This window comes from Thunnus maccoyii, chromosome 21 (assembly GCF_910596095.1).
Source record: "Thunnus maccoyii chromosome 21, fThuMac1.1, whole genome shotgun sequence".
NCBI classification, from domain to species: Eukaryota; Metazoa; Chordata; class Actinopteri; order Scombriformes; family Scombridae; genus Thunnus; species Thunnus maccoyii.
In genome coordinates, this window is record NC_056553.1 from 6,494,539 (window position 1) to 6,509,402 (window position 14,864).

Below are 14,864 nucleotides of genomic sequence, written 5' to 3' on the forward strand. Positions count from 1 at the left end.
AATGAATGGCAGTGCTAATAAATGAGCAAAAGCCTTGAGAATGAACTTGCTGGGAGAATATGAAATCACCCAGGGCTACAGCCAACCTGCTGCTGGCCAGTTTTCACTGTGGAAGTCATTTATGTTTATCACGGATGCCAATCAGCGGTGCCTGCTGGCTTCATTACTCACTGCCTCTTCCGTTTCTGAATTCACCATTACGGTTGAAAAAAAACAACAAACAAACTTGAAAATATGTCTCCTATTTTCTGTTGCTGTTTATGCTGTTTAACTCCTGATATACAAGTAATGTTTATTACTTGGACCTTACATACTTTATAGCATCAGAGGTGCAAGAGAAGCTGTTGAGACATCTCCACGGGACCAGAATCATGTTCAAAGACCCCCGATGTGCTGGGAAAAATACAAGTCAGACTCTCCACTGGATTTTTGGAAAGCTTCAAAATAAGAATACCTCTTTCATTTAGATGAGACTGACTCAAACACCTTTGATGTTCCAACCCTGTAGAGTGAAGAGCTCGCCACAAAGAACAATTCAATTTATCCCTTATTGTGGACTGCAAAGCCCACTCTGTGTTAAAACCTTCCTTTGACATCAAGCCATGCACACAGGTCAGCTTGCATACAAATGAAACCTTACATGAATGTATGCCTCCTTTAAATTCAAATATAGGACAACAGAACCCAAGATGATCACCACTTGAATAAGGTATAAACAGCAAGTCAGTGCCAAAACTGGAGGACACAGCGAAAGGAGCTGCAGAAGGTAATGATTTAACAATTTTAAAAAGCGCCAAGATTTGTTGAGTAGCACAGGTGCATTTAAGGACAGGTTGCTCTCAGGCTTAGTATTGTGTGGCTCTTTGGCAGTGCTCTAACTACGTGCATAAAACACAAAAAAAATAGATTTCAAGTGTAAAATAAGGTCATCGAAGAGTCATTCACTGCTCATCCAACTCCATCTTCCCTCCAAGAAGACTAATACAGAAGAAGTAAATACTCTCACAAACTTGTTATAACCACTATGCTTTATGTAATCTGTAACCTCAATTTGACTCACTATCTCTTAGGTGACATTTTATCTACCAGTTGTTCATATACTTCTCATAAATCCATAACCTCTGTCGCTTCTTGATGCAACATCCACAGCCTTCAGGTGCACCGGTTTACCCCTTTTTCTCTCTGTATGTTAGTGCAGCACAGCTGTGTTTCTTCTCGGGCTTATAAACCAATCACTAAACTTGAAAAGACCTGCACCCGCTCATAATAATTAAGATCATTAGAGATGCTTGCACCCATAAAATAGCAATTATAACAACAATAAACATCACAGCGGTGATCGGGCTCTCTTGTTCGGAAGGCTGATTATTATACAACTCTCTGAGGAGTTACCTCACCGGACACATACTTCCATATTATTTGTAATAATTATTCATAATTCTCAACCCAAATAATACAACCGTTTGAATCTAAAAACGTCTACGAGCGCACAATATTTGCATGTGGATTCTTTAGAAGAATACAAGAATAAACAAATGAGTTTGTAGAATCTCTGAAAGGAAATTATCCAGAGGGGCTCTTGTTGTGAGGGGATGCTCACAGCCTTTCTGCTGTGTTACACAAACACAGTTAAGCTGTGAATTCTGAGTGATAAGGCAGCTAAAGTGAATTCAAAGGACTGTAAGTCCATTTCATGGATTAGATGTGAATGCCATGTGCAGTAGGCATAATAGGGATGTGGATTGTCAACGTGCTTGCTGGACATTCGACTGCAGTAGAGACGTGTCTCTCTCAACACAGTTGGCGGATTCTGCAGAAACGTACCATCATGCATTTACTGCATCTACGCCTTAACAACACATGTGCATAGAGCTGTGAATCCATGAGGGTATCACATACGGACACTAGACAAACTAGTTAGCAGAAGACAAAACACAACTATCCCCCGCACGTGTGTTTATATGTCAACGTGCATGTGGGAGCATATGTCTGTTTTTCTGTGTGTGAGTGTGCGTGGGTGGTGTACTTCTGCTGTTAATTAACACCATTCCTGTCTTCTCTCCTCTCTGCAGGCAGAGCCAGACAGCACAATTGGTGCTTTTCAAGCTCATTTGCTCGCTACTATTATGTGGGACCGTGGTGCTGTGGGACTACACTGGCAGGCTGTAAAAGATTGCTAAACGCATGAAAATCCTATTAATACTACTACTACAACTAGCGCTGCTGCTATACTAGAATTAATAGTGGAAATGATTTTAGGTGGGAGTAGAGAAATAAATGGCGTGAGATAAAATAATATTAAAAAGAGACAGCTGGAAACAACAACGATAGTCATTATTTTAGGCTACTGATAGCGAAATTGAGGTTGACTGACTAAAATGAGAATAATGATTCTGTCTGAAACCAAGTAGCCATTGTTCCAAAAACTATGACCAGTTTCTATGACAAATATGCTACCATAAACTTGTATTATAATATTTGACTTTTGGTATTAACACAACATTTTATTTTCAATATCTTGTTTTGAGGATCATGAACATGTTGAGATGAACACAAGACTATAATCTAAATGCTCTGAATACAGTGTTAAACTGGAAAAAGCATCATTTAAATCACTATCTGATTAAAAAATGAAAAGAAAAAGAAAACAAGACTTTAAATCTGACAAGACAATCAATGTCAACACTGACCACTACTGAAACATTTTGGACAGATTGAGATTTGATACTCAGCCCTATCCACGTATTCCACACAATAATTCAGAGCTAGCGACAATAACTGTGGGCTTTATGAGCGGTCAATCGCTAGTCAGTGAGTTTTGCACTGTGATAAAGCCAGTCTGAGACCTGCAGACAGGACATTTTAAGACCTTGGGCGCTGGCCACTGAAAGCCTGAAGGTCATGTTCTCTATTTAACTGTTGACCCTGCAAACTGCAAGGAGACCTGTTCTGACTTCCTGAGGCTAAGCTCCGGCTCATAAAAGGTTTTAAAGGTTCATCTTTAAAACTGAACTTGAATTAAATTCTAAAAACCGAAGGCGAGTTTGCCAAAATGAGAGCAGCTTGATCTCTGATTAAATGAAAATAATAAAAAAGGAAACATCAAAATACGGCGATCAACACAAGAATCATGAAAGCATGTATGATTGTCTTTGTGTCACTGAAAGAACAGAGTAATCTAATTCTGGCAAGATTCTAAAGTCGGACAAAACTGTTTTAAAACACAGCTGTTTTTTTTTTTTTTCTCCATTTTTTTGTTGCTTGAAACTTGGATCAAAGATGACGTCTCAATTTTCAGATGTTGCCTCGACGTTAGCAGCTAAGGAGCTAAGAGACTGCTGAATTTGTCATGAGACGCGCTGAAGCAACTGTGTAATTCCACAGTGTCCTTCCGCTCCTCAGTTCTGTCCCTCGTCTGGGTATTAAAACACTGCACAACATCAGTATATCAGTGACAGCTTGTTTCTGTCAAAAGACTAGTTGTCGCACCACTTTTTGCTGCTTTCTGGAGGTTTGTGCCAAGATGTCCTTTTGGATAAAACATCAATCATGCTCGCAGTAAAAAACTGGGCCATCTCAAAAGGGTATATTTGCACCTACTGCTTCATATAATGTTACCATTTAAAAAACGCTGATTGTCTGTGACACTGAATGAACACCGGATGCTAACAGTGAGTGTACGTGCTAATTTGATACGTTTCGTTGGTGAGAAAAAGACCCATTGCAGAACTCCATTAACAAATGACATTCACATCATTACTCATGTTGCGTCATGGGAGCGCAGCTATGAAAAGTCAATAAGGGAGTGAGACAACTGGCTAATCTTCTCCAAAGTGATTGCTATACATACACATTAGAGATGAGAGGTTGTGCATCATACAGAAACAAGGTAATTCTCTGTGTAGACACACACACACACACACACACACACATACTGACAAAACAAAACTTCACTATGCTTCACTCTTATCTAAATCACAGTCACAAGACCCTCTCAAAGTCACGGCGATAACACTTTTAGGGAGTCCCAATTGGTCGACCGTTTTACAAATGGCTCCCCCTTCGTCATATTTAACAAACATCAGCGAGACGAGAGGCATCCTGGAGCAGCGAACAAGAGGAACACGGCCATTAAAATGGCGAGCAGCTGCTCGGAGGCGCCTGCGTTGCGTCCCAGAAGGCTGGCTTCACCTCGTTGGTGTGAGAATGATGTTGATGCTGTGTCTGTTTGATTCAGACAGAGTGGTTAAAAAAAAAAAAAAAATGTGTTTGTGAGATATCTGCAGTTTCTGCTAATGGTGCAATTAACTAACCATGATGAGAATTTCATACTCATCATAGCGATCGCTAAGATGTAAATACTGGGCAACATGCTACAGTAAAGTCTAAAAGGGAGAGAAACGACTGATCTGATGATCTGAAACAGGACAGCAGTTCAGCCAGATTACCTGAACCACTTCAGATTCAACAATGCATTCATGAAACATTCATTTGAGCGGGAGCAGGGAAGTGATGCAGTGGGGATTGCCGACGCAGAGACCTCTGGCATAACAGAGCAGGGTCGTCCTGTAAACAAGCTGTACCTGGTTCGACTCTCACTGCAACTCGCTGCGACGTCATCTGGCGAGGTGCCGCGCCGGCCAATCGCGTACACGCAGGCGGACATCCCCGGTGGATCACTTTGTGTGACGTGAACGCTGGATGTTTACCTCGCGATCCTCGTGACGAAAGATAAAACAGTCGCCTCCGTGACAACTTTCCGGAGCTGTAAAATCCTGTCAGCTCAGCTCTCTTTTGATGTCTGATAAGCCTTTAAAATGAATTAATCTGCAGCTCCAACTTCCTGGATCACATTTCATTCTCACCAGTACCTAAAACACCGCCGCACCGATGCAACCCCTTGTGTTGTTTTAATGCAGTGTGCCGTCTTTGGTCTGAACGCAGCCTAAAACACCCAGACTGCCAGAAATAATCCCTAATTACAATGGAAAACTGTGTGTGTGTGTGCAGCACTATGTTAAGCATGTTAGATCAAAGTTAAAACCAGGAAGTCAGTCAGTAAACTGTGATGGATTATCGACTGTCGCCTTTGTTCTCTCCAAGTAAGTCTGACAGACGACAGCAACTGTTGAGCCTGGCTAGTGGCCAATCAAATACATGTAAGTACACATTCCTGGTAGATCACTATTTAACATGAACAGGAGATATTCTTTGTAACAAGAGTTAATTACTGTAATTGCCTTTGCGATAACGTTCGAGAGTGTCTTCCTCATATCATTTAAAACTACCCTGCAGTATTTTTGGTGTCTGATAACCCTTCAAACTCATCGCTCTATTAATCAAACAAATCTCTCCTAGCTTGTATTTTGTATTTGAAGCAACACATCCCCACCAACGCAGCGCTGTGCATCTTTATAACACCGGGCCTCTGGCATTCAGTGTGAACGCCCAGTATTTGATTGTGTGATCGCTCGTGCTTGTCACTGCTGCGTCTCAGTATTGACTTGATGAGTATAATGTTTTTTAGTAATGATACCCATAACTAATAAAATAAGACCCACGTTGTAATCAACCAAAATGATCCTTCGAAATGATGATCCATTGGCTGCACAAACAGTCATTTGTAATCTCTAGAAACTTTTTTTTTTGTGAAGAGCAGATAAAGAGCACCTAATGATCCTTAAGTATATTTATTCTAATACTGTCGGACAAGAAGGAAGTAGCATGAGGAAGCGATTCTGCCAGGAGAAAATAGCCTAATATATGATCATTAAGGATTCCAGAGGTTGTATTTAGTGTGTCTCCTGGAAATTGATTGATAGGTGGAGACAGACAGGGATACAGAAAACATAAAGCTAAGCTAAATTAGGTTTTAAAAAAATATATAAAAATTCAATTTCAGCCTCCCACCAACCGTAATTGCAAATCCTATAGACAGCTCTGAAAGCGTGCGCGTCGGTAGAGCCCTGAGTCTAGTAAAAATGACACACCGACGAAGACTAAATAATCAGCTGATGGATCTCTCTCTCTCTCTCTCTCTCTCTCTCTCTCTCTCTCTCTCTTTCTCCCCTTTTTTCTCTCCTCCTTGTCAGCTGTATCTAATGATACACTAAAAATACCTCGAGATCAAGGATGGTACTGTCAACAGCACAAAAAGGAAGAGATGAAAGAGAGCGAGCTGCTTTCCTAATGACAAGAGTCTTGTTTCTCGGTGGCTGCTGCTGCTGTATGTATAGATTATTAAAGAGTTCCTTTGTCACAGCACCTCTCTTTGCTTTTGTGCATCTTATAACACTCTTAGTTTAAGGGGATGTTTTGTAACAAATAAATTAATTTTCATAATGATCTTATATAATTCATCCTCTTCATCGCTTTGGAAAAAAATGCTTCTTTTCATTGTTTGATGTATTGCTGAGAACGCTACAGAACAGATGTCAGCTTCCAGATGTGTATAGCACTACAGCGGTTTGTGATGTTCACCGAGGCTCGTTCACGCGCAATCGATTTGTTTACAACCTTTATGGGTCGCGGCGACAAATCGGCCACATGAGAGATGCCTCATACTTAAGCACATATGGGGACTTGTAGCTAAAAGAAACACTCATATCAGGCCAGATGATTACCCAACCCGTATCATCTGAGATAACAGAGGAATGGCATCTTCCTGCCGCTAATATAATAAATATGGGCTTTCAGCTTTCTAATTATAGCCAATCACAGAGGGGAAAGCGTGCAATTTCAGGATTTGAGACAAGATTTCACAGCTGCACCGTTACTCGGAGCCATCTTAGATGCTGTGATTGGAGGAGACAGCTTCGTCGGGCACGAGAGAAGACAAAATCCACCTCATTAATCCTTCAGCTGTACAGATTCCTCACATCTCCGAGCTGTGATCATTCTCTTCAATGCCGCTCTGACACATGTGAGGCGGCATCACGTCTCTGTTTTACCTTGATACCAAATAAAGTATATAATTTCCTCTCATTGGCTCCCGCGGCGACGCGAGTGTGTTTATACTGTCACCGTCCCGCCATTTAAAAAAAAACAAGCGTTTTGAAATTGGTGGTGATGAATTTTAACAATAGCAGCATCCACACACTGTCATTGATCAAAGAAAAATGAGGGTCGTGGTTACAGGTAATTGAGTAGCTATTGAAGCATATAGAATAAATCCTTTGGAGGAACGCCAGACAGAAGGTACACACACAAACACAAATATACACACACACACACACACACACACATACACAACGTGCAGAAATGCAGTTTCACAAAGACAAAGGAAGGACAGATGGTGTAAAAGAAGAAAAAAGAACAAACAACAGTGATCATTTTAGTAAATATAAAGCAGAAATATACCATTAAGTGGTGATATTCTCAGTATAATAACCAATCAATACCTTTAATAAGCACAATATTCTCACTAATTAATATTATTATTGATTGAAGCTGTTTTATGAGGTGTTGTCAGGTTTTGAAGATGAACTGGATTATTGGTATTTTATTCTCTATTGAACTCCCTCTATGGTTTCCTGAGGTGCTGGAACAGATTGGCTGTGTAGTTTTGTGTTGTCATCACAACCTTTTTTTTTTAACTTTGTCTGTGCTACAGTACATCTGGTCTCACTGACATCAGTTCTTTTTCAGGAGTAATTTATTCTCACTGTTTCGCTGTATCTGAGTATCCTCTCACGCCGACTCCGACTGACGCAGCCCTTCTGGATTATGATTGGTCGACAGATGGTGAAGAGGCCTCTAGCTGGCCAATAAAAGTATCTTCCAACTCTCTGCCTAATGCAAAATAGGATTTCAGAGTTGTTTATAAGCCTAACAAGTTAGTTTTAAAATGCCTTTTTTGTATAGAATAAGCAGAAACAAACTCATCAGAGCTTTTGATGCAGTTTCTAAGTGACTGTTTATACATCCAACAGAAAGAGTGCAGCATGGACGTCCTACTGGAGTCATCTTTCTCATGCTCCACTGAAGCCCTGGTTTGGTCAACCAATGTTAAGAAACAATATATGTCCCGCTTAATGTTCAGATCTTGGTTTTCAACCATTAATCTCTTGTTAGATAGTGTAGAATTTGCTTATGTGAGCTGCTGGTTCTCAACTACATTGACCAACAAACCAAATCAATTAGCTAAAAGAGCCTGAAAGCTGCGTACGGCTACAGACTGGTGTTGATTCTCAGTGGGATAAACAGTCATTTCATAATCACAAAACAAAATAAACAAGCATCTGATTCACTGAACTGTGTACAACCTGTATATTTCAGTGGATTACTTACTGCTTATCCATTTGGCGTTGGGGTCATGAACCTTGAAGTCTTTTCTAAAGAGGTCTCCAACAGTCACCTTGCCCTTAAGAGCCAGGCGGTCATCCTCACCTGCAAAGAGAAAAAAAAACACATTAACATACAAAAAATTAAAAATAGAGGCAAACAGAGGCACCTGTGTTTAGCAATTACATGTCAGGAAGGTCATGTTTGTGCTGATGCTTCTAGTCAAGCCCCCATTATTTGAGTCAAAATCCCACTAATGTTGAAGCCGTTACAGACTAAATATGAATAACAGACTAAAGTGTTGAACTCTGTGTTTGGTGTTATCTTCAGAGCAATTACTGTAATTTCTGTAAAATCATATTAGAATTTGTTTCCCAAGGCCAAACCTCATGTCTGGACCTTTAGCTGTTCATGGCCTCCATATTTCAAAGAATCCACAGGAGCGCTGGTTTGCTCGCTATAACAAACTTGTCACAACAGAACAGCGATAACCAAAGGAGCAACAATCATTTATGAACAACAGTTGAAGATTCCCTGTGGAGTTTTATGTTTATATTCATGTTTATATTCAGTTTGTTGTATGTTTCTCACCAAAATGAACCCTGTGTATTCTGGAGGTCTAAAAATAAACCTGATAAATGCATTTTCTTCTTTATGAAACATTTCCAAAACCAATTTTTTGTAACCTGCTTTGTTTATACATATTTACTTAAGTTTTCCTTGGCGTTGCTGGTGCATTACTGTGTTTCTTAGCTCATTAATACCATCTGTTGATCAGTGACATTGTGTGAAACCATTGGCAGGACTGTGTATCGCATCACTTGCGTGTACAAGATGCAAACAATCAGGACCAATTACTAAAAGTGCACCATAGTGCTTCTACAGGTCAATGACTCCAGAGTATCTTTTAAAACTTTTACTGAGTTTTGTTCCATCATAATTGGCTCTTTTTCTTTCTGGACAAATGGAAGCTTTTTCTTCAAAATAAAAAAAAAAAACACCTGAAAGGGTGTTTTGAGGGTAATCAACACACTGCCACTGTGGTTTCACTGCTACATAATGTCACACCAAACCTGTTGTTAGCTTGTCTGACAGGAAACTGCAGTATATCAAAATTATATCTTGAGTATTTCACCAGAAGTATCATGCCAGACCATATTTAACCTGAGCAAAGTGTGGATGATTTTCAATGATTGAGGACGCCTAAAGGAGACAATATGGTAATGTATAGTATAGTACATGTATAGTAGAGTATTCAGATTTTGATGAAAAACGACAGGTTGGCTGTTCTGATGACAGCAGGACTATATGAGAGTTACTGTAGGCACTACATTTAAGCTGCAGTAACACAATGTATCTATAAATCAATCAATATGTGACATATAAAGAAAAACAGAGTGACTGTTTCCCAACTCACCATTATATTATAAAACTTTGTCTTTTGTAAGCTTAAAGTATGTAATGGCAGAAATATATCACACATATCGTGAAATAAATACGTGAGAGTTAAATAAAACTAGATGCCATCAATAAAAAAAGAAGTTACAGATAACCTTGTTTCTTTTGCTACTTCAGACAAACAAAAATAGGAGAGAATATATATTATCCTTTGAAACGTTTTGATCTCCAACAGCATCTTAACAACGTCTTCCTGTAGGCTGCAAATGTTCACCTTGCAAAGAAAGCGCAGCTGTGACAGACGGGAAAAGACAGAAAAAAAAAAACATGAAAATAACAAAGCAAAGCATCGTCTTAACACCCGCAGGGCTTTGATTAAGGCTAGTGCAGCCTCTGATCATCAGACCAGACGTGCATATTTACAGCAGATGCCTCGTGCAATTCATTTCAGCTTAATTTCATCCATCAATGCTCATCATATCATCTCTTGATTCATAATATGACTCATTTCACTCCCATAACACGTGGTGGGAGGATAAAAAGCAAAAAGGCAACATTATGATGAGCTTCTTTGTTTCTCACCTTCAACTTATATTTTGCACTTATAAAAGTACAAATGTACTTTAAAAGTGACTGATAAAATGTTAATTGATGGAAAATGGGGTTGCTACGGGAATCAAAGCTGTGATGTTTTAGCTACATGACTCTCTATCGGATGTATGATGTTTAATCTAAACTGGTCTATGTCCGTGCTGCAGCTGTCATGTTCTATGTGAGGCAACAGTTTTGGCTGCAACAACATCTGAAGTATTTTTTTCATTTGAGTCACACCTACAGTATAAGAAAAAAAAAGACAAGATCAAAAGGTAAAGTCAGATTAAAAAAAAAGAAAAAAGAACATACAGTGCAGCGGCTGCTGAATTGAAAATGGCAGGAATATTTCTGTGATTACTGAGGTTATTACATTCCTTCACAAGATGTCTATACAGACAGCAAAGAATTAAAAAAAAAAAAAAAAATCTGTAACCCTGTACTTTACAGGAGATTGGAGACAGTGGAGGTGGGCTGTATAGAGAACTGAGACAGCAGAGGAATGAACTATATAACAAAACACATCGGCCTTACCAATCTGTTTACAAGTATTTCTGGAACTTCTCCAGTATTATAAAGTATGCTCCTTACAAATGGAATGAGTTGCAAACAACTTATTCATTTGCAATAAATGCCTCTTATTCCTATGGAGCTAATGTGTCTATTGTTTATGTAAACTGTATGTTTAAATTTGATTATTTGTGCTTTGACACAAGGATTAAGCAACTACAGTAACGTGCCAGTTTCATGCACATATCTCTGGCACTAGTACAATTACTACTACTACAATAACAACAGCAGTACTGTTATTAATTATAATAATAATGGTAATTATCTTGCACTCTTCATAAAAAGAACATAGCTCAAAAACCCTTTAAAGTACTGAAATGAGGAAAAAAAGGAGTGAAAGCAATAAGTAATAGATGGTATTATCTATTTAAATAGAAAAAGAAAACATTTAATGTTTAGAATGACATCATAATATTAAAATAAATTAATAAAAAGAGCTGTATACTCAATACAGGAGGTGTTCTGATAAATAATGCATATATAAAAAATTATGCATTGAAAAACATAGAAGTCAAGAAGCAGAGTGAAAATGTTTTACTTCTATTCAAACCACTGCAGGGTTCAACTGATTTTGTTTTCAAAGAAAAAAAAAAAAACATAAAAGCAAAGAAAGTCTATTTTTTTCAACTGAATCTCCTGATAAAATGTGACCATTTTCATGCCAAAAGTGACCAGAGCTAAGAAGCTTTTCAACCTTGCACAGAAGAAAGTTCCAAGAGAGAGAGCGTATCAGGGGGCAGACTATTATGTGACACTTAAAGTGTCTATTGAAACCCAGAATAATGAAAAAGCTTTTAGGTGAGTTTGAAGCTCCATAAGGTGCCTGTGCCTGTTCGGTGGCAGAGGAAACTCTAGAACTGAGCAATCAAAAGGCCATACTGGTATTTTGCATGTTTTAGCTGGCAGTGAAATATAATTGCAAACACTTTACTTCACAGCTGGCCATTTTTAAAAATTGTACTGCTCTATAGGCCTTCAGATTTGTGAATGCTTTTTGCTTCCTCCCAGGCAGCCAGGTTTTTTCACCTCGTACAAGTATGACCTTGTATGTATTATTTGTACAGTATGTTCAAGTTGTTGGAACACGAAGCTTGTGATATCGCCTCCAGGTGAAAATCTGGCTTCTTAAAAACTTCCTCATGTTAACGCGTTTAGAAGCATTTCAGAGTTGTCTACCCAACAACAATATATATTTTAAGTTCTGATGTCAGAAGTTATATTAAAAATAGGGCTGCAACTAACAATTATTTTCATTGCTGATTGATCTGATTAAATAGTTGATTAATTGATTAGTTGTTCGGTCCATAAAATGTCAGGAAATGGTGTCATATTGATCACTGTTTCCCAAAGCCTAAGATGACGTCCTCAAATGCTTCTATCTTGTTTTGTGCTGACAAACAGTCCACAAGCCAAAGAAATTCAGTTCACAGTCACAGAATACTGAAGAAACCTGAAAATATTCACGTTTGAGAAGCTGATATTGGAGATTTTTGTCTTAAAAAAGGCCTCAGAACAATCGATCGATTATTAAAATGGTTGGTGACTAATTTCATAGTTGACAACTGATCGAAATATCAACTAACTAAACTTAACAACTAAACAAAGGAAGTGGTCCCAGCCAAGAAATGGTCCAGTACAATAGCAAACCATTTCTTCAGTTTTTGTAGGGATTAAACAAACAAGCTATAACATGTTAATTGGTGAGCTTTAGAGGTGCTGGTTGGTAGATTTTGTTACCTTTGGAAAGAACCAGGCTAGCTGTTTCCTCCAGTTCCAGTTTTAATGCTAAGACAAGCTAACTGAAGCTAGCTTCATATTCTCTATGTAGACATGAAAGTAACATTGATCTTGACTATTGATTATTCCTTTAAAAAGGGTGACATTTGACAACCAAATCTTAATTCTCAAGTGAAGATTCATTCATGTTATGGTGTATCTAATTCAAGGGAAGCTGGACTTGCTTTGGATTCTTGAAGAGACTTCACCTCTAATCCAAAAGTCTTCTTCACATGAGGGTCGTAAGTCGACTGTGGACAACTGACAATAAAACAAATATCTTAAAGTATTTTAAAATTGATTTGAAAACTATACTGACATGAGGTGGAGACAGTCGGGTCTCAACGTCAATAAAACATGTCGATGATGGACACACTGGGATTTCATAGGACAAGCTTCCTGCCGGCTACAACACTGGAGGAAGAGCTCTCAAAAACGTTTCCTCAGCAAAGCTTAACTGTGACCGCGTCCCCTAATTTTTAATCTGAGACATGCTTTGATCCGTGTTTCACAGCTGTCGGAGAAATCATCTTTAAAAAGCAGACGGACGGAAAGAAAAGGGAGGTTCAGACGGAGGCTGGCGACACAGAAGAACACTAAACATCTCCCTCTTGTCATGTTAACAACATCACATTACACACTGCTGAAAAAAACAAAAAAACAGTTTAATGTCAGCCTTCGGGATCAGCGTGAGATCTCCACAACTGGATGTGATCATAAGAAATTGTACATCAGAAAAACAACACCAAAGAGCAATATTCACACTTTAATGACAGCTAAATGTCCCAAGAGTATCTGCAATATTTATAAGAGATTGTTTGTGTCTTGCACAGTCTTGAAATCTTATACACATTTCCACTTCAGGCATTCAACTCAAATGCATTAAAGCAGCAAGTAATTCATTAATCCTTTAGTCTTTAAAATATCAGAAAATGGTGAAACATGTCTGGGAAAAAGGTCCCAAAGCCCAAAGTAACGTCCTTAAATTGCTTGTTTTAGTCGACCATCTCTTAGCAAATCCCTCGCTTCTGAAACGCTGGAACCAGTGAATGTTTTGCACTTTTGCTTAATAAATGACAGAAAGCTTAAAAGATTATCATAATTGTTGTTATTAAATTTCCTCTGAATGCTTTTTTTGGTCGTGACGCTTTAATTCTGAGCACTTCACTTGCAACCCCTCATCACGGGGTGCACGTCTATCCGTTGTGTTTTTGTGTTGTTTTGTTTTTTTTTACCTTATTTAATAGTATTCAGAGAAGCAAGGGAAGTTTATTTGTGTTGCACCTTTCAACAACAAGACAATTCAAAGCGCTCAACATAAAACAAGAAAAAAAAGGTATTATGACAAGATATAAAATTAACATAAGGCAATAAAAAAGACGCATAAACAGAGTTTAAATGAAAACAATAGAAGATTAAATCAAACTGAAATGGAAGAAAAACTAAAAACCATACTAAAAAAGTATTTCTCAAGAAAAATGAAACGATTAAATAATAAATATATATATTTTTTTATGACAGTAGAAGTTTACTGTCTTGGTTTAGCTCAAGCAGAACGCATCAGCTGGCGTTAAAGACTTTACCTGGCATTAATTTCATGCATCTGTTTCCCCATAAAAGAAGACGACAGTAAGTGTAAGCAATCTTCTATGAATGACAAAGTTTTTCCCTGTCACAGTCAACACCCAACGTTCTCATACTGGGATCAGTGGTTTGTATGTGACCCAATGAAAAGCAACATCCAGGAAGTAAACTAACACTGACAGCGAAGTATACAGTAGATTCCCTAATTAAAGCAAACAACAAATGACTTGCATCAAACTCGTACGTCATGTTTGCGTATGTGGCATATTGTGCCTAACAGATGGACTGACACCGACTGATAATCAGTTCCTCCCACAATTTCATCATCGGGGGACAAAAACACCTTTGAAGGCATCTGCTCTGTGAGTTTTGAGTGTGATTATCAGAGTTACCAGACTGTGTATGGGCTGCAGGGAGATGTAATAGTGCACATAAGTTGTAGCCTCCCATCAGATGGTGAGGTTTAAAAGAGGAATAAATACTTATTTTAATTAGTTATGATACTTTAAGGAATGAACACAGAGGCAGTCAGTGAAGAGATGAAGTTATACATGTGAGAGTTTACATTTAAATTTACATTTTTATACATTGCACAGTCTCTTAAAAGGCAAATCCATTTCCTGTAGTTAAGTATGTCTTTATGTCTCCCTCACAGAGTACTG

The 14,864-nt window shown here is 38.4% G+C and overlaps 1 protein-coding gene across 8 annotated transcripts in view; it reads right to left on the reverse strand.

Annotated features, from left to right (window-relative positions):
* Positions 1-14,864, reverse strand: part of LOC121888433 (dipeptidyl aminopeptidase-like protein 6) — a 198,614-nt gene that overhangs the window by 35,795 nt on the left and 147,955 nt on the right. For all 8 annotated transcript variants that reach the window (XM_042399931.1, XM_042399932.1, XM_042399933.1 and 5 more), the window contains one exon: positions 8,290-8,388. In XM_042399931.1, the coding sequence (XP_042255865.1) occupies positions 8,290-8,388 (99 nt within the window). The remainder of the gene's footprint in view (positions 1-8,289; positions 8,389-14,864) is intronic.